The sequence below is a fragment of the Bombina bombina genome, chromosome 2 (assembly GCF_027579735.1).
Source record: "Bombina bombina isolate aBomBom1 chromosome 2, aBomBom1.pri, whole genome shotgun sequence".
In the NCBI taxonomy this organism is placed as follows: domain Eukaryota; kingdom Metazoa; phylum Chordata; class Amphibia; order Anura; family Bombinatoridae; genus Bombina; species Bombina bombina.
The window spans coordinates 141,203,891-141,231,220 of NC_069500.1; the positions used below are offsets into that span (position 1 = coordinate 141,203,891).

Consider the following 27,330-nt stretch of genomic DNA (forward strand, 5'->3'; position numbering starts at 1 on the left):
GGAGACCCCTGAGCTCTGTAGAGACGTCCTGGATCATGGAGGAAGAAATAGGAAGACTGTGACTAAATTTTTACTGCTCAATAAAGCGCTAAAATAGGCCCCTCCCACTCATATTACAACAGTGGGGAAGCTCAGTAAACTGATTTTATTCAGAAACAAACGACAGCCATGTGGTAAAAATCATGCCCATAAAGTTTTATCACCAAGTACCTCAGAAAAAAACGATTAACATGCCAGTAAACGTTTTAAAAATGAAATTATGAAATGTTATTAATAAGCCTGCTGCTAGTCGCTTTCACTGCAGTGTAGGCTCAAATATTACTTAAATAAAGACAGTATTTTCTTAGTGAAATTCCATTCCCCAGAAATACCTCAGAGTATACATACATACATATCAGCCTGATACCAGTCGCTACTACTGCATTTAAGGCTGCATTTACATTACATCGGTATTAGCAGTATTTTCTCAGTCAATTCCATTCCTTAGAAAATAATATACTGCAACATACCTCCTTGCAGGTGAGCCCTGCCTGCTATCCCCTGTTCTGAAGTTACCTCACTCCTCAGAATGGCCGAGAACAGCAAGTGGATCTTAGTTACGACCGCTAAGATCATAGACAAACTCAGGTAGATTCTTCTTCTAATGCTGCCTGAGAAGAAACAACACACTCCGGTGCCGTTTAAAATAACAAACTTTTGATTGAAGAAATAAAAACTAAGTTTAACAACCACAGTCCTCTCACACGTCCTATCTATTAGTTAGGTGCAAGAGAATGACTGGGTATGACGTAGAGGGGAGGAGCTATATAGCAGCTCTGCTTGGGTGATCCTCTTGCACTTCCTGTTAGGGAGGAGATATAATCCCATAAGTAATGGATGACCCGTGGACTGACTACACTTAACAGGAGAAAATATATATTATGTGTGTGTTGTATATTTATTTATATATACACATGTGTGTGTTTCTGCCTCATCATATAGTTTCAACTCCATGTTATCCCTATGATAATAAGAAATTTGTTGAGCACTGGGTTAGGTAACAATTCATATTCTTTTTGTCTAAAACAACTATTAAACAGTCTAACAACCACTGTGCTTGATTAAACAATATATTTAAGGTGTTCTAATATTAAACCTTCAGTACCTGTTTCCATGTAAATCCTGTAAGCTTTTCTCCAGGAAGTCGGATGTTTTTAATATAACCATGTCTTGGCAAGTCTGTAAAGACAAACTCGTAATTGAGGCCAGCAAAATGCTTGTTAGTGATCCTCAGATATCCCTTTGTCAAGGATTGAGATGCGCCTTCCATCACAGTGAAGTTGTGCACCTCCAGTGGAATCACAATAGGAATAATATCCACAAACATTGAAATTCCTACAATTTCTCGGATGCCATTGGTTACATCCAGTGTAAAGTTATCTTGCAGCTGCCCAAAGTCAGTGTGCACATACTGTACATTACCATCATTAATATTTTGCTGAGTAAATGTTACAAGAGAACTTGGTTCCAGAGTTAAATGTCCACCTTCAATGGATTTGTATGTACGTATATATCCATGAGATGGAGGTGTTATTACTGTGAAAAGTATTTCGCTGGGAGAGTTATCCTCGTGAACAACCTAAAACAGAAACACATTTAAATGACAGCATCAGTTTTTAAATGCAATAGGAATATTATCTATATGGCACATATGAACTAGCACTGTCTAACTGTGAAAAATTGACAAAATGATAAGAGGTGGTCTTCAAGGGCTTAAAAATTAGCAAATGAGCCTACCAAGGTTTAACTTTCAACAAAGAATACCATGAGAACTAAGCAAATTTGATGATAAAAGTTAATTGAAAAGTTGTTGAAACTTTCATGATTCAGATAGGACATGCAATTTTAATTTTACTGTTCTTTTAAGTCACAAACTTCACTGCCTGAATCTTTGGTTTGTTTTGTGTTCTAAAATACTTATGTTCCTCTATATTTATTTAAAACATCTATTACCTTTCTGATTACAGTACTATAATATCTTTATGATATTCTTCTTTCTGCTAAAAGTAATGGCCACTACTCCATACTTATCTTACTTGATCTCTCAGCTGCCTTCAACACAGTTGACCACCCACTCCTCCTACAGACCCTTAGCTCTTTTGGCCTCTGTGACACTGTTCTTTCCTGGATTCACTCTTATCTTTCTCACAGGTCTTTTTCTGTGTCATTTGCCGGACACTCCTCCTCTCCAATGCCTCTGTCTGTTGGAGTACCTCAAGGATCTGTTCTGGGTCCCCTACTCTTCTCCAGTTATACTTCTTCACTGGGTAAACTTATCAACAGTTATGGCTTCAAATATCACCTCCATGCTGATGACACCCAGATCTACCTCTCCACCCCCGTTCTCTCTCCCTCTGTCCTTTCTCATGTCAGTGACTGCTTATCTGGTATTTCTTCCTGGATGGTCTCTCACCACCTAAAGATTGACATGTCCAAGACTGAGCTCCTTCTAATCCCCCCCTTAAGCTCTACGCTGACTTCTGACTTCTCTATCCCTGTCAACGGCATCACTATCTCCCCATCGCCCCAAGTCCGCTGCCTCGGAGTTACACTTGACTCAAATCTATCCTTCGTCCCCCACATCTAATCACTTTCTTCATCCTGCCGCAACCACCTACATAATATTTCCAAGATTTGCCCTTTTCTGAGGGCTAACAACAAAAAGCAAATAATCCAATCCCTTGTTATTTCCCGACTACTGCAATAACCTAATTACTGGCCTTCCTCTTTCCCACCTCTCCCCCCTTCAATCCATTCTAAATGCCTCTGCCAGACTAATACACCTTTCCCGTTGTTCTGTATCTGCTGCACCTCTCTGTGAGTCCCTTCATTGGCTCCCCATTCACAGCAGAATTAAATTCAAAATTCTCACCCTTACATACAAAGCTCTCACCAACGCCGCTCCCCACTACCTATCCTCTCTAATCAACAAGTATACTCCAGCCCACCCACTAAGATCTAATAATGACCTGCTCCTTGCATCTCCGACTATCGCCTCTTCCCATGCTAGACTGCAGGACCACTGTTGTGCAGCACCTACCCTCTGAAACACTCTCCCTCGTCCTGTCAGGCTTTCCCCTAATCTTTCTTCTTTTAAATGCTCCTTGAAGTCGTTATTGTTCAGAGAACCCTACCACCCAACTCAGCAATAAATTAATTTCACTTACCTAACATTTCCCTTATCTAACTCTGCATTAACATCTTTCTTAATCTTGCAGTCCTCACCTCCTGTTTCTCAACCTCCTACCCGTCTAGATTGTAAATTCCCACAGGAATAGGCACTTAATTCCTCCTGTATGTGTTTGAAAAATGTTGTCTTGTCTCTCACAAGTTTTCTATCATTGTTTTATTTAAATAAATTGTACCCATGGACAGCGCTGCGGAATATGTTGGCATTTTTTAAATAAAGTATAATAATAATAATGATAGTAGTATGTTAAAAAAAAAAATATATATATATATATATATATATATATAAACTACCTTTAGGTTGCACGTATAAGCTGTATTATGATATGTAAATACTGCCTAAATGACATAAGATATTGTTGTTTACACTTGGTCCCATTTTACAGACGCAAATATACAAATATTCCAAAATCCATCGAGATCAGCCTATACAAATCTTAATATACTTGCAATAAAATCTCCAATTGAGCTTAAATTAATCCAATTAAAAGAAGGTGACCCATCTAACACAAGCAATCATATTCCAGAATTGTTTCTAGCCAGAAATGTATCTAAACCATTTTTAAATATATCTAATGTATTGGCATTTACTAACTCCTTAGGTAATGAGCTCCACAATTTGATTGCTCTTACAGTAAAAAAAAAAAGTTTACGTTGCTGGAGATTAAATCTCTTTTCCTCAAGCCTTAAATTGTGACCTTTTCACAAACAATCTCCTTGTAATAATCAGAGCTTCCACCATCTCTGTATATGGGACTTCTAGAGAAAAAAAAAAAAGTTTGGCTAACCTCTCCTCATAGGTTCATTTCTCACTTCCCCTTATTAGTTATGTGGCCCTTCTCAGAGCGTTTTCTAAGTCTGCAATGTATTTTTTTTAGATTTTTCCCCAAAACTGTACTCCATACTTAAGGTGAGGTCTTGCCAGGGATTTGTGAAAGAATTATGCTTTCCTCCCTTACATCAATACCTCTTTTAATTCATGCTATTATCTTAGAAGCCTTTGAAGCTGCTGTCCAGCATTATGCACCTATCTTTAGTTTGTTATCTATAAGTAGTCCCAAATCCCTTTCCTCCTGTTTTGCAAAGTCTAATCCTATTTAAATAATAGGATGCCTGCTTATTTTTACTTCCAAAATGTAGAACCTTGCATTTTCCAACTATGTATCATCTGCAAAAATAGAGATGTTGCTATTTAATCCTTGTTCCGAGTCATTAATAAAAATTATTAAAAAGAACAGGGCCCAGTACTGATCCCTGGGAGACTGCACTAATTACCTTTGTCCAATCTGAGTATGATCCGTTTACTACTACTCATTGCTCCCTGTCTTTTATCCAGTTATTTGTCCATGAGATGACATTCTTAGCTATTCCCAGTCCCTTATTTGTGTACATGAATCTCTCATGTGGCACTGTAAAATCAAAGTATATCACATCAACTGATTCCCCTTTATCTATATTTTACTTACTTCCTCGTAGAATCTAATTATATTAGTTTGACATGATCTATTTCTCATAAAATCATGTTGATATTAACTCAAAATATTGTTTACACTAATATACTCATCAATATAATCCCTTACGACCCCTACCAGTATCTTCCCGACTACTGATGTCAGACTAATTGGTCTATCAGCCCTGCTTCCCTTTTTAAAAAGTGGCACCACATCAGATTTACGCTAGTCCTGGGGTTTTATGATTGAGGATAATGAGTCTTGAGCAATTAAAGGGACATTAAACACTAAATACATGCTAGATAGAATGATACATTCAAAGAAAAGATTAGTCCATTAGTAACATGTAGATGTATTTTTTAAAGTTTCATTAGTTGTTTAAAAAGTGACAAAATAAGTGTAAGGTTTTAGTATCTATAAAACACTGGGAGCTGCCATGTTGTAACTTGTGTTACCTTCTCTGCTGTGGCCAATTAGAGACAGTTATAAATAGGTCACTAGAGTGTGCAGCCAATGGTTGTGCTGGATTTAACAGTGTTCTGCCCTTCCATTTCTAACAGGAACTGAAAAGCTCACAATTTTAGAATGGAATTACAGGCAAAGAGGACAAAATAAATAATTAAAGTATATTGCAGAGTTGGTTTATTATATACAATTTATCATTTTATATTACCATCTCAAAGTGTTTAATGTCCCTTTAAGAGTAGGGGTTTGCCTATAGCAGTGCTAAATTCCTGTAAAACCCTTGGGAGCATTCCTTCTGGGCCTGGAGTTTTATTTACCTTAATAATTATCCAGTTTTTTCTTGATATCCTCTAGAGATAACGCAGTTAATGGTATGAGCTTGTATGTTCTAGTTTGTTTCACAGTATCTCTTATTGGTTCCTCTTTTGTGTTTACTGAAGAAAAGAAGTAATTTAGTACCTCAGCCTTCTCCCTGTCACTGTTTATCATGTTAACCTTCACACATTTTAAATTACCTATATTTTCCTTCTTAGATTTTTTGCCATTTATGTACTTAAAAAAAAGTTTTAGCGTTTTATTTTCAATGTTGGCTAATTTGATTGCTCTATTGCATGCATTGTTACATTTCTTATATATGGAATGTTGAGTCTGTACTATTTAATTGAATTTATTATTATTTATTCTTTGAATAATTTAAATGCCCTTTGGTTTTTATTTAGCCGATTGGCTTGGATTTATTTATTTTACTTTTATAACTATGTGAAATGTGTTGATATGTATATTAATTTAACATTTTTTAAAAAATGTTATCCATTTATCCTCTGTATTTTTATTAGACAATACTTTGTCCAATGTATGTTATTTAAGGGTTTCCTTAAATCATTGCATTTTGCTTTCTTAAAATATAAAGTCTTAGTTGAACCCTTATAAAACTGTTTTTAGAGAGTGATTTCAAACGTGACCATATTATGATCACTGTTACCAAAATGTTCTTTGACTTCTATGTTTGATATTACAACTGTATCATTTGATAGCACTAAGTCCAATATAGCTTTATTCCTAGTTGGCTCCTTTATAAATTGTGACATGAAGTTAACCTTGAGAACATTTATAAAAAAAATAATTAAATATCTATCTCCCTTAGCTGTATTACTAGTTTTATTGGCCCAGTTTATGTTGGGGTAGTTAAAATCTCCCATAATTACAGCACTGTTATTATTAGCAGCCTTTCCTATTTGCTTTAGTAGTTGATTTTCCTCCATGTCCCTAATGTTGGGGGGCTTGTAGCAAGTTCCTAGTAATACTTTTTTTAGGATTTTCCCCCCACTCGTTATTTCAACCCACAGGTTCTCTACATTATCACCTGCATCATCATAAATATAACAGGTTTAAGGTCAGGTTTAATATACGTGAAAATTCCTCCACCCCTTTGTTTTTACACCTGTCCCTCCAAAATAAAGTATAACCCTCTACATTAACTGCTCGCCCAGTCATGTGAACCATCCAATCATCCAACCAGGTTTCAGTTATACTGATAATATAATAGTCCTCTTCTGCAACTAAGAGCTCCGGCTCCCCATTTTACTTGTCATGTTTCTTGCATTTGCTGTTATACATTTAATTCTCATGTTCTTTCTGCTGCTACTTGGTGCGCTTTCCTCCAAACTTTTTATTGTGACATTTCCTAAGTGTACCCTTCTGTCATCCCTTCTTTGATATATTCTAGGTGTGACATATACATAGACTGATCTGTCTGTAGATCTGTCTGTTTGCCGGCCCCTTGTATCATATGACAGCCATCAGCCAATCACAGACTAGTATACATAAACTGAACTTGTACACATGCTCAGTAGGAGCTGGTGCCTCAGAAAGTGTGTGTGTATATGTGTATGATGCAGTCTTTAGATATATAAAATCAAATATATATCAAATTACTAGCAGACCAGACAATAGAGGGGAGAGGCTAAATTACTAAGCAAAACACAGTTTCTTGCTGAACAGCCACACATAAGGACTTCCACATAACCTCTTTAGCCAAGTATTTTTTCAACAACTTAGGACAGTGCACATCTCCTGTTGTTTTTCTTAACCCATTGCTCAGCACACAGCCCTAAGGTTGCATTATTTGACATATTCAGGCATTACCATCATGGCTGATCTACAAGAGGCCACACATACACTTCCCACAGGGGTAATAAATGATGAAAAACGTCGCCTCATTTTAGCATCAGCTTTACAAGGAGAGAGCTTACCTACTCTAGAGCCCAAAGAAGATAACTTACCATACTTGTTCTCAGAATTGGAAAAATTGAGATACAAAGAAACCAACCTGTGGTGGGACATCGAATTTTTGGAATTATATGTAAAAGAGGCCAAAGTCCCTAGGGGCCTCCGTATGAAAAAATGTCCTTCTTTTGCACAACAGAAACCTGAATTCATGGAGGAGTGGAATCATACTTTAACAAGATGTTCAATGACTCTAATGAATCAATTACTGAGACATAAAAAGTCTGAAAGAGAACAATTGTTGTTACAAATAAATGAGACCACATCCATTATCAAACCATTTGAAACCACAACCCAATATAAAGATTACACTGCACAATTAGAGGAAACTATATCTAAATTAGATCTAGATTTATCCAATAGGAAAGTGACAAATACAATAGAGACACAAAAGATTACGATCTTAATATAGTATACTCATGGCAACAACACAAACCTACAGGGGGCAGCAAACTAAAAAAGACAAAGGGCAATAGACATCGCAACCAGATGAAAAAGAAAGTCACTTTTTCAAGCATAGACACAGATATAGGCACCTCAGAATGCAGTCAGGCAACTACCAACATCAGCCAAGAATCTTTAACATTAGAACAAACTGCCCCCCCCAGAATTACAACTAAGCAATACAGCTAGACCGGCTTTAGCCACTCTAGTCAAAACACCAAATCAGACCAGTACACCTAAAAATACTGCCAAGACACATAGATACCCCAGCAGGGCAGCCTCCAAAACAAAGAAGAAATAGATAATGTTATAAACCTATCTGATCATTCTCTTTCACTAGCACAAATTTCTATCTTGAATAAAGGCCTCACGTTTGCTCCTAGCACTGACTTTGATGTATTCTCTACAATGGTAGATGTGAATAGATTGGTACGCAAATTCACACTTAAGAAACACTTTTTTCATGCAGACAACACTCCCACTTCTCTTATTATCACAGACCCTTATCCTAACAACCTCAACATAGGACTAACTTATAAAGATCAAAGCACTTTTAATTCACTTATATCCTTACAGAACAATGATCAGAGACACACTCCAGCACATACCGGCAAGGCCAATAAAGATAACTCCTACTTTTACCCCATTCAATCTAGGAGTCCCTGCATAGAAATGTATCAAGAAGCAGTACAAAGAGATATTGTTAGATTACATGATGAGATCAAGATATCACCCAACACATATAACAACATCTCCCGTATGGAGAGACTGGCTTTGAAACAACTACACGACAACCCCAACATAGTGATCACCCAAGCGGACAAAGGGGGAGCCGTAGTGGTACTTAACACCGCCGATTACCTTAGGGAAGTCAACACCCAATTGAATGATGATAACACATACACTAAGTTAAAGTCTGACCCCACAGTAGGGTACACTAGGGAACTTGTGGATTTTTTGGATACGGCACTGGAAGAGGGCTTTATCACTCGTGAAGTTTTTGAACGTCTTCTCACAGATGACCCATTGATACCCACTTTCAGGGTCGTTCCTAAAATCCACAAAACACTATCCAGCCTTCCGGGGCGTCCCATTGTGGCTTGCATGGGCTCTCTATGTGAAAAATTAGGAGCTTGGTTGGATTCTATCCTACAACCCATAGTGACATCCCTTCCGGGCTACATAAGAGACAGTACACACTTACTGCAACAATTGGAGAAAGTTGAATGGCATTCTGACTATCAATGGTTAACCATTGATGTGTCAGCCTTATATTCCAGCATACCCCATGATAAGGGACTAGAGGCCATGAAAAATATGATCATGAGGTACACAAATTTCTCCATAGAATATGTTGATTTTCTAGTTTCAATCACTAGGTTCCTACTTACCCACAACTACTTCGTCTTCGGGGGAAGCTTTTATTTACAGAAATGTGGCACAGCCATGGGGGCAAAATTTGCCCCCGCTTATGCAAACTTATATATGGGCTGGTTCGAGCTCAACCATATATTCTGTGAAGGCTTCCCCTTTGATGACGGAGTAGTTGTGTATGGTCGCTTCATAGATGACCTGCTGGTCATCTGGAACAAGGACAGCCATAATAGTGCTGTCTCTTTTGTGGACTGGCTAAATACCAATGATCTTAATCTGAAATTTACCCATGCCATAGATGATAATACTATTCCATACCTAGACCTCCAACTAACAGCAGGTAATCAGAAAAATATAATTACTACTATATTCAGAAAATCCTTATCTAGGAATACCATTCTTAGAGCGGATTCCTGTCATGTGGGCCATACCACTAGAGGTATACCTAAAGGCCAGTACATTAGAGCCCGCAGAAACTGTTCCACACTCCAAGAATATAATATTCAAGCAAACCTGATCACTACAAGACTACAAGAAAGAGGCTATAAAAAAAACCTCCTACTATCAACTGCCAAAAAGGTCAGAGAAATGGATAGAGAAAAACTACTTTCAGGCTCTTACAAACAAAAAGACACAATCACCCAAACTACCTCACAAACAAATAATGTAGTGTTTTCAACAGCCTATAGTAAGCAATACTATAAAATTTGCGACATAGTTCTAAAATACCTACCGATACTTCAAAGTGATAACCAATTACAAGACATCACTAAGAAACACATTAGATGTGTAGCTAAAAAGGCCCCTACTATAGGCGAAAAAATCAAAAAACTTTTTTTAATAAACCAAGCACATCTACCAACTGGCTATCTGTCTCAAATGGCTTCTACAGATGTGGTCACATCTGTAAAAGCTGCAATTACACCAACAAAACAGAGCATTTTACATCTTCACAAACAGGTCTTACCTATCGCATCAAACATCGAATAGACTGTACCAGTACCTATGTTATTTACCTAATAACATGCGTACAATGCTCGGCTCAGTACATAGGACTTACCTCTCGTCTTTTAAAAGACCGCATTAGGGAACATCTCCTCTCTCTAGATGAAGATAAACCTAAAACTCCAGTCGCTAAACATTTTAGAACCCATGGATTACACACAAAACACCTGTTCCACTTTATAGGCATTGATCATATCAGAAGGGACATCAGGGGTGGTGATAGAATGGGTAAATTACTCAGGCAAGAGGCATTCTGGATCTTTACTCTCCAAACCAAATATCCCAATGGTATTAACAAGAGACAGGATCTAGATCTATTTTTGGATAAGTGATAAGGTACAATGTATTCCCCCATTGCCATACACTTGCCCACACTGAGGACCCTGCCCCCCCCCCCCTTTCCAAACATTTATGAACCAGTAGGTCATCATATACCTGACATTTTCCATAGTACTAAAGTTCGGATGTGCATTTAGCCCACCCAGGTGGTTGATATACTCAATATAGGAAGTAGACACTAATTCACAGACTTATTTAGTAAATTTGAGTATATATCTTACTTCCTTGGAAGGGCAATAGAGTAGACTGTAGGTACATAATCCGTAAAAGAATCTTATGCCCTTCTATATTTAGCTACTCTTCATAAGCTGGCCCAAATCAGACTCAGATCACTAGATAACTGTAGATTAGGCATAAATATCACCAAGAGAGATACTAGTTGCAGCTACTATAGAAGAGCAGTAAAGTAAAGAAAAAGAAAAAAACATAGTTTTATTATTAGTTTAGTTACACAATTTTTACTCTTGTTCATTTTGTCATGTAAAAGCAAAAATCCTCTAATTAATTTTCTTATTCTTTATCTTCTTTTTCCCTCCTTCCCTACAGACACTTAATAAGCTCTTTTAGTGTCAAACCTATACATGAGTTTCTCATGTACATGGTTCCTTAGTGTCCTATACATTATTATTCAGTAGAATTGGCGGCCGCATTTCCACAGTCAAAACACAATGGTTTTTTTTTAATTTTAATTAATTTTTTTATTTTTTCATTTTCCTATCACTAATCATCATACCAGATATTTACTGGTAATCGTCATCGGTTACCATCAACATTAACTAATAATTTTATTACTTTAGAGTATTATCTTTTTTTTTTCCCTTTTAAAAAAATTAATCATGACTCCAGCGGCATAGTTATAGACACCCACGCCTTTTCTTTTTAATTTTAGTTCTCACAATTAGGCAGTTTTCTTTATACATTAGTGCATAACTTAAATATATGTATAATTTCCCTTTCCGACAATTATTGGTTGAAAAGCAATGTTATGCAAGTAGGCAACAATAAGCATGCATGTTATTAACAAATGAGTTTTTTATTTTATTCTCTGCTTGCACTAGCACACGAACCAGATCACTTGTTACTAATTAGTCACACACAATATGCTCAACAGCATTAGCACCTGGTTAAATGTATTCTAAAACGTTCCTGATTGGCTAACACTTTGTATATCACCTCACCTGTTGAACACACATGTATGATCTCTGATGAAGCGCATTGCACATGCGCGAAACGCGTCAGATCCATGACACCTCACCTTGTAACCCACTGAGTGTGAAATCACCCAAGCCTGAATAAACCACTTGGTTTAAACTGATCCTGCAGTCCTCAATTTTTTGTTGTTCCTGTATATATATATATATATATATATATATATATATATATATATATATATATATATATATATATTTATTTATTTATTTAAAGACTGCATAATTTGATAATGTAATGGAAGTAAATTGAAGTCTCTTAAAACTGCATGATCTATTAGTCAAAAAAGCTTAATTTTAACTTTAGTGTCTTTTTAACAAGCCTGTTATGCTATTTACTAATTTGAACAGTTTTTCTATTTTACATGGTGGGTCTTCTAATGGTTTGGAATAACTTTGAAAAAAAATATTTAAAAAAAAAACCAACTGCCATACCATATTCACAATAAAATTCTGATTAATCAGTATGGTACAATAGATTACAGATTAACTGTCACCTGGGTAAGTATTTCTTTCTTTTTTATAATGAATTAACTGAATTTAAAGTAACAAATAGCATGAAGATATCTGAAAACATATGGTTATATATGACACATTGTACACATCATAACATGTACTAACAATACGAAGCATTTTAAAGACTAGAACTTAGCAATAATTTATAGTGCAGGTCATAAACAGTTTTTTGACAATGAGAAAATAATTTACCAAATATGAAAACTACTCACTTGCAACTTCAATTTATCAATCTTAACTGGCTTTCCTTCTTCAGCTAAAAGGTTGTCAACACGAAGTAACTTCGGTGGGCGCTGATGACTTTCTAAGTACATCCGTACATTAATGTCTACATTCACTTTAATGCTCTCGACTTTCACAGTCAAAGTAAAAGTGTCCAAAAGATTGTTACTGTCATCATGTTTATAAACTACATGACCATTTCTTAAGTCTTGATGTGTAAAAGATTCTACAGACAAATTCTGCAGATAGATTTTTCCATGCTTGGGTGGCAGCAGTAGAAGATACATAATGTCCACGTCACTTGTGATAAACATGTTTGTTGCAATACTAAGGTTGGCCGTTGACAGAATCTTTTCCTTTCCTTTCTGGACCAATAGTCCAGTGTTATTTACTATTTTCAAATAAGGATCTGATGCACTAACTTCTAGAAGTGATGATGTGTAATGTTTCCCATCTGTTACAAACAAAACAAAACGTCCATAGTCACTTCCATGGTGTACAAACAGTACACGCTTTTTTTCTAAGTCTTCTTGGGTAAACTGGTATACCTTTTTAGAAGGATTATCAAAAGATACTAGATCTCCATTTGAAATTCCACGTCTCGAATATAAAAGTTCTCCATCGTTAAAATCTGAATCGGGGTCATGATAACAAAGGTCGTCCAGTGTGACCAATCTCTGACCATTCCTAACTACATGAAAAAGTTGGTCAACTACGCGAACTGGCTTCTCATCATTCTTCAGCTCTACTGATATATTAAAGACTAATTCAGTCTGCAGAGGAATTACACTTTGTTCAAGGCCATCATTTTTAGGAACTGTAGAGTAAGCAAGAACTGTAAATGTATCTGACACAGTCTCTGAGTCATCATGGACATACATTAGACGCTCACTTAAAATATCTTGACTGGAAAAGGCAGTGATGTTATCATTGCTTACAAGAGAGTCTGAATAATTAATTAACTTTAATGTTCCATGTTGAGGGCTCTTAGAAACCTTGTAGTTGAATGTTTTATTATTCAAAGTTTGCACAAACAGCTCAGCATTAGTTATAAGTTTTGCATCCCCTTCTGATATAGTCAAGACTTTGTTTGTTAGAAAAATACTGTTTAAATCAGCCTTAATGTTAATTATGAATTTAAGCAATTTAGATTCTGCGTACTTTGTGAACAATGCGTAGCTCAAATAATCCTGTGAATCTTCATGAGGCTGATCAATCAGTTGATATTCAACAACACCATTTGAGATATTTACTTGGCTGAACATGTCATCTAGCTTTAAAACCATATTTTTAAGAATAATATTTCCTTTTTCTGGCAGAGAAACCAACTTATAAAATATTTCTTTATCCTGTATTTTAAGTCCTTGCACTGCAGTAAATAGGTTATCAGAGGTAATGGTAGTTTTCTTTCCATTCTCCACGGTTAACGATGCATTATTCACCACAGTATATTTAAGCCACTGAACATTAACAGAAAATATATGCTCTTCACTTATCTTGTTAGCTATGGAGACTTTAAACCTAAAGTTGTCTTTAACATCAGTTTCTTGGATTTCCTTAAAAGTACTTAGGTATCGTACTCGCTCACGCTCCAGAGACCGTTGAGTGAATGAAGTTACAGGCTTCCATTCATTTCCAGTGCCCCGTCGTTGGATCTGGCCAAATTTGGGAGTTTCAATAATGTCATATTTGATATCCAATTCTTGGTTCAGAGCATTTGTGTCAACAGCCAAGTTGTTTGTTAGTATCAAAGCACTTTCTCCTTGTACTACTTCTATTCCAGTGTTATTAACTACCTTATATTCAAGAGGTACAGCCAAGATGCGAAGCACCACTGTGTTGCTTACTTTATCACCATCACTTACCCGGAGTACAAGCCTTGAATTTTTCACCCCATGGTGTACATAAAATATTTTTCCTTCAAGTAATTCTTCATGGGTGAATGTTGTTACTGCCCTTCCTGGATCTTTTACATTTTCTAAAAATCCAGCATCAGCATTAAGATTGCCAAGTACGACTAAATTCAAACTGTGAGGCTCTGTATCCACATCAAATACTTTAATCAAATTAGCAGTTAGGGGTTTCTTTGAGTTTTCCAATAAAACAAAAAGGTTTCCCTCTGGCAGAGCAAGTTCTGGAGCATCATTTGTAGGAGTAACAGAAATAGTAAACAAATGCTGTTCGAAACCTTGTAAATACGATGGAATCTCTTTCTTACTGCTTGCAGAAACAGAGAAACTAAAATGGTCCACTGCTCCCTCAGAGCCGTCATGTATGTATATAATTCTTCCATGCCAAAGATCTAACATAGTGAATGTGTCCTTCTCCTGCTGTGAAGAAACCTCTATTTTCAATTGACCATGTTGAGGGTGCTCAATTATTTTAAATGTAACTTGTGATTGACGAAGCCCCAACTTTTTAAAATCCAAATTTAATTTGATATGCTTAGATTGCAAAGAAGCTCTGCCACCTTCTTGAACTACTAAGTTATTTAGTACAATAAACTGTTCCTTGACATTATTTTCCTGCACTGCCAGAGAATTGGTGGTCGAATGTATGTTAGGACCAAGTGTTGAAAAATTAAGGGTTTCCATTTTTAGTAGTGGAAGAGTGGTTACAATTATTTCGGTTTTGCAACCAGGTGAAACATCCTTAGAAGACAAAACATTTTTTAAACCATATTTAACTGTATTGGTTTTTATACTTTTCATACAACCTTTAAATGAGCCTCCTTTTCCAAACTTTCCAGAAACTGCAGATAAACCTAATCTTATCACTTGTGGACGGGTGGCATCATCTACACCACCTATATACAATGGCCCATTTAGCTGAAGAGTTTTGGTATGAGAAGTAAGAGGCATCTGTGCAGTGCCATTATCCAGTGTCAGATACAGATGTTTTGCTGTGATTTTAAGCTTAATGAAATGCCACTTATCTTCAGTGATACGACTTAAGGATGAAAGTTGGACTATATCTTTTCCTTTCCCATAATACACTTTTACTATCCAGTCTTGGATTTCCAATGAAATGAATTCCCCTTCAAATCCAGAATGATAAAGCACCAAACCTCTTCCAGTTGAAGCCTGCAGTACACACTCCCAGGTTCCTCCTTCCCCAACATTCCAAGATGGCAAAGCTATGTAGGACTTTGAGCTAAAGAAACTGATGGGGTCCTCTTCACCGACAAAAAACTCATCACTACATCCCAGAGAAACTTCATAAACACTTTTTAGTCCAGGATATGATCTTAAAGAGGAAAGTAATTCATGTTCATTGAATACAACATATTCCAGACATCCTCGAAAATGATCATTTGAACTTTTTATGTAAGGAACACGAAGTTCCCCAAGCCCACCAACATAAAGCCCATGCTGCACACTGAGTTTGTAACCTCTTCCATGCATTTTTACACTTGCTTTATAGACATTGTCAACAACAAGAGTAACTTCTGCATTTTCATGGTTTAGTGTAATAGGATGCCACTCCAAGTCATCTAAACGTGGTCCTTGTTCAATAAGGAGGACATGTTCACCTTCACCAAAGTTTATCTTTACCTAAAGAAAGAAATTAAAACAATATTTAAGTAAGAAATCAGTTGATATGTTTGTTTATAAATTATTACAACACAAAATAAAAACTATTGATTCTTAAGCTTATTTTAGATATTTAGATGAACATGGGGAACATATAGCTCAGGGCTTTAAAAATACTTGTACATTCTCACCTCCATTTAGTGCTCCCATCTTCTTTCTTACATCCACCCAATCTCCCTGACATTTTTTCCTCTTTCTATCTCTCAAAGTCCTTCCCTTTCCTCTTTTCATAGCATTCTCTATACTACTACAGTACTTCAGTTTATATCTAGACTCTGAGGCAACTCTACAAGACCAGTCGAATCTTAAAAGAAGATGCCAGAGAATGTTAAAAAGAATTTATTACAAATAACAAAAAACACTTATTTTGCAGTCCAGGAATGCACAAAGGAGATAAGACAGATATAAATAATAGACGTGCATAAATTTGTAATTTGATTAAAAAAACAAATGCCAAATATTTCTGCAGGCAAATCTAGATATTTGTGTGATACACTTTAACACTAATATACTGAATGCTGAAAACCGCCAACTGCTGCTGCCCCCGGCCATATTCAGCATTAGTTTGTGAAATGAATTCTAAATTTATGCACGTCTAATAAATAAGCAATCACTGTGTGGAATGAAGATGGATCAGTGTTCTGAATTTCAAAGAATGCATTTAAACCTCACTGGAGGCAGTGGAAAAATTACAGTTTTCAGATTTACAGGAATATTTGTAAAATAAATAATAAAATCAACTGCAAAGTTATTTAACTACATATAATTACATATTTTACTGGAAATTAAATAACGGTTTCTACTATTTTTTTCAATGTAATTAACATTAGGTTGTAAGTGCATAGTAAACTTCCTACTGATGCTGCATAAAACCAAGTTAATGGCACACTAAAGTCAAAATTAAAATATTTTACAAGACTTTCCAATGTACCTGTGTTATAAAATTGCACAGTCTTTTTATTTGCACACTTTAGGAGGCACCAGCTACTACTGAGCATGTGCAAGAGTTCACAGTATATATGTATATAAGTCTGTAATTGGCTGATGCCTGTCACATAATACTGGCAAATTAAAAAAAATGTTTAAATTTGTTAGAAACAAAATCTATTGTTCATTTAAAAATCAGAGTAAGTGCTATTGCATTGTCTTTTTATTATAAACTTTCTGATTATGCAGTTCTACCGCATTTAATGGTCCTTTAAGAAACACCATAGGAAAGCAGTAGTAGAATGTTTAATAATTATTTTTTTGGTTTCCCATATTATTTGACAAAAAGTGATGCTTATTAGTAGCAACTACTTTCGGTCAGTGCCTCACATGGGTTATATCCTCAGATAGAAGTAGCAGGATGTGTGCAGACTTGCGCACTTGTCTGTCACTGTCGGTCCCCCTTGAACGAAGTATACATAAACTGCTGCCTGTTGTGTTGAGGTAGATTAGCATGAGGTATGCACAGACGCTGCTTTATTTTGCTGGCAGTATCAGTTTATAGTATGAAATTACAACTACTGAGCAGAGTTCCTTTTTGTGCATATTTTGCACATATTCCCAAGCAAATGACACTGGTGTTATACAGATCATGCATGAAAAAATCCAGAACCATTCACAGTAACTGTTATTTGCTCGCAAGCAAGCACAATCAGAAAATACTAAGTTTACGTGAAACACATACATGCAAAGGCGTGCCCCTAAAACATCCCTGCAGTTAGAAAGAGCCAGGTACAGTAATAGGGATTTTATTTCCAGGCCCTTTGTAAGGTACTTGCAGGCTCCTCACATGACTGCAATGAGCAAAAACCTAGGTTATAATATGGTGGCGCCCTACGGAGTCTACAGGCAGCTTACCATGATATTTTAAAAGGCTCGATTTCAGATATAAAAGGTGAAATATACTATGGTATTCACTGATATTTTTGTTTTAATTTTACCTTTTAAATTATAAAGATTTTTTCAGAAATTGCAGCACTGTTTATCGCCTTTTAAAAAAATCAATCAAAACAACTATCAACAATTATGTGTTGAGTACCTTGGCTGTAAGTGGCTCTGAATTCAGCCGCTTCCCAATAAACTATATTAATATACACTCTTAAAAAGGTATAAAACAGTAAGTTGCACTAAGCTAAGTGAAATGACAAATGGCATTCTCTAATTCATTGTTCTTTACACATTACACTAAATCCTACAAAAAGACTAAACTAAAAGTGTACATACGAACACTAACTAAAGCAGCAACATATTACAGACATGTCTACCGATCATTTACCTGTACACGTCCTAAAAGTAGTTCCACCAAGCAGTACTCGGTCTTCCCAGCTGCCAGGAAAAGTAATCCATATGGCTTGTACGTACGAAAACTTAGCTGAAGGGAGAACTTAGAAAAGGATTCCACATTTCTTAACACGATGTAACTCTCACCATAAAAAGAAGCTATAGGGAAGTAAAATTAAAAACATTAGAATCAAATGTAAAATTCAAACGTGAAAATCCACAAAAGGAAAGAATAAGTCATATAGAAGATTATTAGGGCACATAACAGGAGACATGGAAAAGGGTGGGGGCACATACGCATAGCAAAGAGAAAAAGCTGCTTTAACAAAGAAAGTTTTTAAAGGGACTTGATATACACCGCAAAGAATAGGAGATGTATATGAAGCTAGCGTGAAAATCAGGTTGTAGAAAGGGCGCAGAGAAAAAAAGATAAATTCTATGTAGTATCCCCACAAACCTTATTAGATAAGTGTTTAATAGTATACAATTTTATAAAGCAGAGCTGTACAAACCCAATGCACAGAGGGAAAATGTTACTAGTCCACACCATGATAAAGATAGGAAAACGTTTATATACACGCACACACACACACACCTGGCTCCTATGTTTTTAAAAGAGAGAGAGGGAAAAAAAGAATGAGTGAACGAGAAAGAAAAAGAGAGAAATTGAACTCACAGATTTTCTTGGGGGGGGGGGATTTCAATCCCTTTGTAAAGTGTCCTCTATCATAAATTTTAGATAGATATCTAGAGAGAGCATGCAATGTTAAACAACATTCTTTGCTTCCCTCTTTTGGCATCCTTTGTTGAAAAGCATACCTAGTAGGATCAGAAGCAGCAATGCTCTACTGGGTACATATATGCCTCTTGTCATTGACTCACCCAAAGTTCTCAGCTGGCTCCCAGCAGTGCATTGCTGTGCCTTTTTTTATTAAAAAAAAAATTATATTAATTGAATTAAAACACATTTTATAAAATAAATCAATTGGAAAGTTGTCTAAATTAAAAAGTATACACTCTGCTAGTGAATCATGAAAGAAAAAAATAGTTTTTCATGTCCCTGTAACAGAAATTAATACATTTAATTACATTTTAAATGTAACGTTCTTTTATCATTTATACAAAATTAATGTGCTCTATATGTTCAGTTTCCCAATGTGTACTGAGCATTTGATATTTTTACCATACCCCATCATTAACTAACAGCTGTTTGGTGGTTTAAGGCTCGGCTATTACTGGCACCAGTCTGAGAAAGACTGCTTCTGTTAAATGTGTGTGTAATCTATTCAGTGTTTGTTTTTTATGGAATGGTGTAATTCTACTACAAAGCTAGACTTTTATCCAGGCCGCTAAAACAGTTTTTTTTTACAATATTATGAGTTTAATTATTTGTAAAATCAGTGTATAGACTGTGTTGTTATTGACTTGAAGATAAGGAATTTAAAAACTCTCAGCAGTCCAATGAAAATAAATTTCATCTTTAAAATGATCTAACAAAAATGTTAAGAAGCTGATATGTTTTAGCAGCCACACGTGTACATACATAAAATTGTATTCACACTTCAGGATGTCACATGGTCTGGTATTGCTATTCAAAAAACAAGTGTCACACAACAAAATTCTCTGTTTTTGCTGGAGAACTTGTAATAAATACATAAAGCAGGGCAGTAGACAACTTGTGTCTGTGTGCGCTCTATTTAATACAATGCTCACAATTAAAGGGACATTATATGGAACAATTACATACTGTAATTTGTTAGAGCATGTAAGTCTAGTACTATCTACACAACAAAAGGGTGAGCGCTAATAAATAGCTAGTGATAACCTCAATGATATATAAGCATGTAAATACAATTAGAATTGCCAGCAATTTGGCATGTTAAAGGAAAGTTCAATTTCAGATTAAGAAGTGTATCTTTCTTCCCAACGATGGCAGCCTCCTCCTCACCAACAATGGTCCAGAGATGCTATATAAAAGACAAAACAAAGGGGCGCCTCATGTGTAGTATCATCAAATAAGCATAAAGTCACAGAAAAAAGCCAAATGGGTACTCACAAGGCTCTGGAGCACACCTATGTGCTTGTAGGGACAGGCTGCAGATTTTATCAGGTGTGACAGCTCACCCACAGAGGATATCAGTCATTAACTGTAGTAGGAAAATAAAACACAGGAAAAGCACCAAATTGTGCAGATCACAAAGGGTATGGTGTTTGACTTAGCAAAAAGAAAGATTGGGTACTCACATATTAGATGAGCACACTTATGTGCTAGTAGGAGCAAGCTAGCATATTATGGTAAGGTGTGTCAGCTCACCACCAAGGGACTTTTCCTTAGGATGCAATATCCAAAAGTGGCAGACTTCTGTGTGTTGGGTTCCACTCCAAGCAGGTGCAGGCAGGTAAAATCACTCACAAGAGTATTTTTTAAAAATTAAAAAGTACTATTTATTAAAAACAAATTAAAATACATATACAAAGGAGTGAACTAGGGGCATACAGTCAAGCCCCCTGTAAATGCAACACGTTTCTCGGCTCATACGCCGTTTCCTCAGTTTCCTACTAGCACATAAGTGTGCTCATCTAATATGTGAGTACCCAATCTTTCTTTGTGCTAAGTCAAACACCATATCCTTTGTGATCTGCACAATTTGGTGCTTTTCCTGTGTTTTATTTTCCTACTACAGTTAATGACTGATATCCTCTGTGGGTGAGCTGTCACACCTGATAAAATCTGCAGCCTGTCCCTACAAGCACATAGGTGTGCTCCAGAGCCTTGTGAGTACCCATTTGGCTTTTTTCTGTGGCTTTATGCTTATTTGATGATACTACACGAGGCGCCCCTTTGTTTTGTCTTTTATATAGTAAGTCTAGTACTAGAGACCTGGAGTTCTGTGCGTTTATTCAGGGGTCACAGAGAACCGCTGGTCCCACGCAGACACACTTGTTGAACCAATAAACATTGGCAGTCTAATAGCCATGCAACTGTCCTTACAGATTGGCCTATGTATCTGTTTGGAACCATCAGTGCTCTGCATCTTATGAGTGGTACCTAAACCCCTTAAGCCAAAGAGATGTAGGTACTACGTCACACAGTACTTTGCCCAGAATCTAATACTTTGGCTCATCCTGTGTCCCTCACTGTCATCTCAGACAGCAGAAACTGCAGCTGGGGGCAGAAGGCATCAGCCTTCATATAGTATGGGAGCACTGATCTCGCTCCCTTTATATATAAAGCCAGATTGCCAATACAGACAGTGACACAAACCGTGTCACTTTCTGTATTGGGTGTGGTGGTGCCGTGGCAGGTTTGGGAGGGAAGGAGGGAGGTGGGTGGGTGGTCCATTTCAGGAGGGGGGAGGGTTTCCTACGCTACGGAAAAGTGTTTGGATGGGGAGAGGGAGGGATGGGTCTCTACACTACAGAAAAGGGGGTAATTATAGGGGGCAGTGGGCCCCTACACTAAGATTGCTTGAAAGGAAAGAAGGGCAGGGTGAGGAGGGCTCACTACACTACATAAAAAAGTAATAATAAAAAAATACTAAACACAATCTCTACCCCCCAGACTACATGCTGGCCTAATGCAGGTAACAAATATAGCGGTGCTGTAGGAGGGGGGGAGAGAGCTATTTCTGAGGGATCAGGGTGGTGAGGGTTAGAAGGGATCCCTACACTACAGAAAAAAAATCCCTAACAGCATACTGGGAGGGAACAGAGCTGTTTGGGAGGGATCAGGGAGGTGGTAAGTAATCAGTGTGCTACAATACATTTCACCCGTTACAGCTAACTGATTAACCCCTCCACTGCTGGGAAGTTCAGAGGAGTAGTGAACAGCTGCAATTAGAGGGCTTCTATGGCTGCAGTAGCTGTGTGTAAATAATTTTAATTTTGAAACCCAAAGTTTGTGAAAAAGTTAACTATTTTTTTTTATATGATGGCATTTGGCAGTCACATGGTGGCATAAAATATACCAAAATAGGCCTAGATCAATACATTGTGTTGTCAAGTTTAAATATATATATATATGTGGGGAAAGAGAGAGAGAGTGAGAGTTTTGGGGGTCGATTTTGAACAGTTCTCCTATACCAAATGTGAGTTACCCCACTGCATCATTTCAGATATAGCTGCAGATTAAGACCTTAAAATAATAAAAAATAATGAATCATACGGTTATCTGCATTAATTAACGTGTCTAGGGGAAGTTTTGCATGTGTGAAAACATACACATGGTGAAATTGATGTTAAATGAAATTGTTCAACAGCAGGTGGGTTAAGGGGACTTCCTACTTGAAAAAAATATTATTAGATAGATAATCCCTTTATTACCCACTCCCCTGTTTTGCACAACCAACACGGTTATATTAACCCCTTAATGACCACAATGTACCCTGTATGTCACTGGTCGTTAAGGGGTTTTTCAGGACATAATAGCACAAGTCTAGCAAGAACAGGCTATTAATGCCCTCCCTCCAGCAGGCTTTGTGGAATAGAGCAGTCTCAATGCTGGTGGCAAGACCGCGCTATAAAACAATCAAGTTCCAAAAAAAGGCCAGCGACATACAGGGTACGTCGCTGGTCCTTAAGGGGTTAATATACTTTTTACTTCTGTGATTACCTTGTACCTAAGCCTCTGCAGACTGCCCTCTTATCTTGGTTCTATTTACAAACTTGCATTTAGCCAATTAGTACTGATTCCTGCATAACTCTACTGGAGTGAGCATAATCATCTATATGACACCCATGAACTAGCAATGTCTGGCTGTAAAAAGCTAATAAAATGCACCGAGATAAGAGGCAGCCTGCAGTCGCTTAGAAACAGGAAGCGATTGAGAGGTTCTAAAGTTTAAGAATATAACGATGCTGGTTATGCAAAGCTGGGAAATGGGTAGAAAAGGCATTTTCTATCTTTTTAAACAATTAAATCAAGTAGATTGTCCCTTTAAAGGAGCACACAGCTATTAAGGTAGCAACAGTAACTATTTCATTATTTCAATACATTACTATTTTTATAAATTATTGTACTTTGATATCTGTTATATATATCTATATAAAAAGAATTAAAAAAAGTTGAGTAAAATTACCAGGAAAAAAGAGATATCAAAATTTAAAAAGTTTATTTTGTCTTTTTTCTTATTCCTTTGAAAACAAAGTTTCTTTGCTGTGCAAAATTAAACATAAGTAAACAGACCACATCCAAGTATTCCTGCATTCCAGGTGATGCTTGCTCAGGCACGTAAGGGCTTTAGGCTAAATACTATTTCCCCTGCACAAAAAAACAAAAAACACTCGGCCCTGGAGTACTGATAACACAACCACTCCGGTGATTGTATTTCAATATAGTGAGTACTTACAGAACTGTACACATAAAACTATTTTTGTATAAAAATATAAAAAAGGGAATTGCTACACACAGAAAACTAAACCCTTTAAAGGGATATAAAATCCAAAAAAAATATTTTTGTGATTCAGACAGAGCATACAATTTTCAAAAAAGTTTCCAGTTTACTTGTATTATTAAATTTGCTTTGTTCCCATGTTATTCTTTGTTGAAGAGATATCTAGGTAGGCATCTGGAGCACTAAATGGCAGGAAATAGTGCTGTCATCTAGTGCTCTTGCAAATGGATAACATTCTTGTAAAACTGCTGCTATATAGTGCTAGAGACATATACAAGTTACCAAGCTTACGCCCATGCTTTTAAACAAAAGATACAAAAAGAAGGAAGAACATTTGATAATACTGCAGAAGTAAATTAGTGCATGCAGTTTACATTTAAACAACTTTCTATCTGAATCATGAAAGAAACATGTTGGGTTTCATGTCCCTTTAAAGGGACACTGAACCCAATTTTTTTCTTTTGTGATTCAGACAGAGCATGCAATTTTAAGCAACTTTCTAATTTACTCCTATTATCAATTCTTTTTTGTTCTCTTGCTATCTTTATTTGAAAAAGAAGGCATCTAAGCTAAGGAGCCAGCCAATTTTTGGTTCAGTACACTGGACAGCAATTGTTTATTGGTGGGTGAATGTATCCACCAATTAGCAAGAACAACTCAGGTTGTTCACCAAAAATGGTCCGGCTTCTAAACTTATAGTCTTGCTTTTCAAATAAAGATACCAAGAGAATGAAGAAAATTTGATAATAGGAGTAAATTACAAAAGTTGCTTAAAGGGACAGTTAAGTCCAAAAAAAACTTTCATTTTTCAAATAGGGCATGTAATTTTAAACAACTTTCCAATTTACTTTTATCAACAATTTTGCTTTGTTCTCTTGGTATTCTAGTTGAAAGCAAACCTAGGAAGGCACATATGATAATTTCTAAGCCCTTGAAGGCCGCCTCTATTTTATTTACTTTTCATAGCAGGGGAGAGCAAGCTCATGTAGGCCATATAGATAGCATTGTGATCATGCCAGTGGCTAGTGGCAGACACTGCACTAATTACCTAAAATGCAACTATATGCAAAATAACTAAAAGTCATGTGATTAGGGGCGGTCAGAAGATGCTTAGATACAAGTTAGTCACAGAAGTAAAAAGTGTATTAATATAACAGTGTTGGTTTTGCAAAAAACTGGGGAATGGGTAATAAAGGGATTATCTATCTTTTTAAACAACAAAAATTCTGGAGTTGACTGTCCCTTTAAAATTGCATGCTCTATCTGAATCACAAAAGAAAAAAATTTGGGTTCAGTTTCCCTTTAAGTTAGCTTGTTTATAAGTTATAACAGAAAAATAGTACAGAACACAAAGAATAGCCAAACTTTTATTTTCAAATCCTTCATAATAAAATTATTTGCATTTAGTTCCACCATATGATTTTAGATACCTAAAAGCCACTGAAGATTCATGGGTAATCAGCAGCTAAATAAAAGAGTGACTATCTCCTTTGCAATACTATCACACGCAAAGGGGTTTTATTAAAGGGATACTAACTCCACATTTTTTTCTTTCATGATTCAGATAAAGCATGCCATTTTAAGCAACTTTCTAATTTACTCCTATTATCAATTGTTCTTTGTTCTCATGTTATCTTGATTTGAAAAAAGCAGTAATGAAAGGTTAGGAGCCGGCCCATTTTTAGTTCAGCACCTGGGTAGCGCTTGCTAATTGGTTTGCTACATTTAGCCACAAATCAGCAAGTACTACCCAGGTGCTGAACAAAAATGGGCTGGCTCTAAAGCTTACAGTACTGCTTTTTCAAATCAAGATAGCATGAGAACAAAGAAAAATTGATAATAGGAGTAAATTATAAAGTTGCTTAAAATCTCATGCTCTATCTGAATCATGAAAGAAAAAAATTGGGTTTAGTGTCCCTTTAAGCGGCTGTAGACTCGCTCACTAGAGCCTGTAACTGATACATTATGAAATAGCAATGTAAAACGCTGCCTCCTAAATCCTCTATGCCAAATTAGAAATGACAAATGATTTGAACAGGGTGATTCACAAGCTGTTCTCTCTCACAACTGGTTGCGCGAGAGCAGAGGCAGCACTGTAAGAGTAGATGATTGTGCAATGTTAAATACGGGGAATAAATGCCACAATTTGCAATCTCGGACAGACGGGTTCACATGTAGTTGTCAGTCCGATCAATGATAATTCTACCTCGTAGAGATTCTATTGGTTTTCGGAGGACTACACAATGAAAAAAAGAAGCTTACACTCCTTTGGGTATTTTGTTCCTGGCACTCCCTCGTCCTTAGAAAGCCACAGTCCAGTGAATCACAAGCGTTTGAGGCAGATGATTTCAGGTTGTAGATTTTATTTTAGACATACTAGGTTGTTATGGCACAATACCACGGTGATAGGGGGCAAAGAAGACAACAGACTCGGGGTGTCACATTTGTAATACAATCTGAACATTTTTTAAACATTTAATTTCCCCAAAATAATACTGGATATAAAAATAGATTCCCTTACAGTGTTCAGCTTTGATAACTCCCATTTTTTTCCCTATGATATAACTGGTATGGTGTAAGCAGAGTGTCGTCTTAATGACCCAGCATAAAGTCATGTTGGCCAGGCATTGTGGCTGGGTGTCCTGGTGTGAAGCTAGTGTGCACTAGATCAGTGTTTCTCAACTCCACTCCTCAAGTACCACTAACAGGTTAGATTTTCATGATATCTGAAATAGGGCATAGGTGAAATAATCAGCTGATCAGTAACCATGTTTACTAACCTCACCCATCAGCTGATTATTTCACTTTTGCTCTAGTTAAAATATGATAATCTGGCCTGTTAGGGTTACTTGATGGCTGGAGTTGAGAAACATTGCAGTAGATCAACTGGCTGCCCAGGAAAATATAAGAAGAGTTGACAACCCTAAAGATGACCCTAAAATTATTACTGCTGAGCTTAGGGGAAACAATTAATAATTAGAGGCACTAAAACTGTGAAAAAAAGTGGTTAGTCCCAAATTATATTGCACACTAGGTTTTTGGTGACAATATACAAAAAGTAAACCAAATAAATAAATATGTACTCCCAGCATCAGTAACACAATTCAATCTAAAGTGGTCGATTTATTAAAGGATTCGCCAGCCTTCACCCCCCTACTACTGCAGGTTACCACAAGACAACCTGCTGTCCGTATTTATGAAGCAGCAGTCATCAGACCACTGCTTCTCTAACCTCTTCGCCTCTCTTAGGTGGCGAATTTTAATCTCACCGGTCTCGTCCGACCAGGGAGATTGACAGCTCATTTTAAGCAGCAATGACGCTCATGATATTTTAATAAATACCTTAAATAACAAATAAAACAACATAATGATATCCTGACTTAAAAATAATAAAATAAAGTGGGACTTTTTTAAAATAAATAACACATGATTATTAATCATGTGTTATCTATAAGATGTACACTACAGGTAGATTGTTTAAAAAAAAAAATGACTTAGCAGATAGTCTTTGGAACATGAGAAAATACAGAACTGCATT

The 27,330-nt window shown here is 36.5% G+C and overlaps 1 protein-coding gene across 1 annotated transcript in view; it reads right to left on the reverse strand.

Annotated features, from left to right (window-relative positions):
* The window catches only part of LOC128648546 (chondroitin sulfate proteoglycan 4), a 108,788-nt gene that overhangs the window by 69,947 nt on the left and 11,511 nt on the right, over positions 1-27,330 (reverse strand). Inside the window, exons 2-4 of the mRNA XM_053701276.1 lie at positions 18,395-18,558; positions 12,529-16,092; positions 1,145-1,618 (exon numbers count right to left, since the gene is read on the reverse strand). Coding sequence (XP_053557251.1) covers positions 1,145-1,618; positions 12,529-16,092; positions 18,395-18,558 — 4,202 coding nt within the window. The remainder of the gene's footprint in view (positions 1-1,144; positions 1,619-12,528; positions 16,093-18,394; positions 18,559-27,330) is intronic.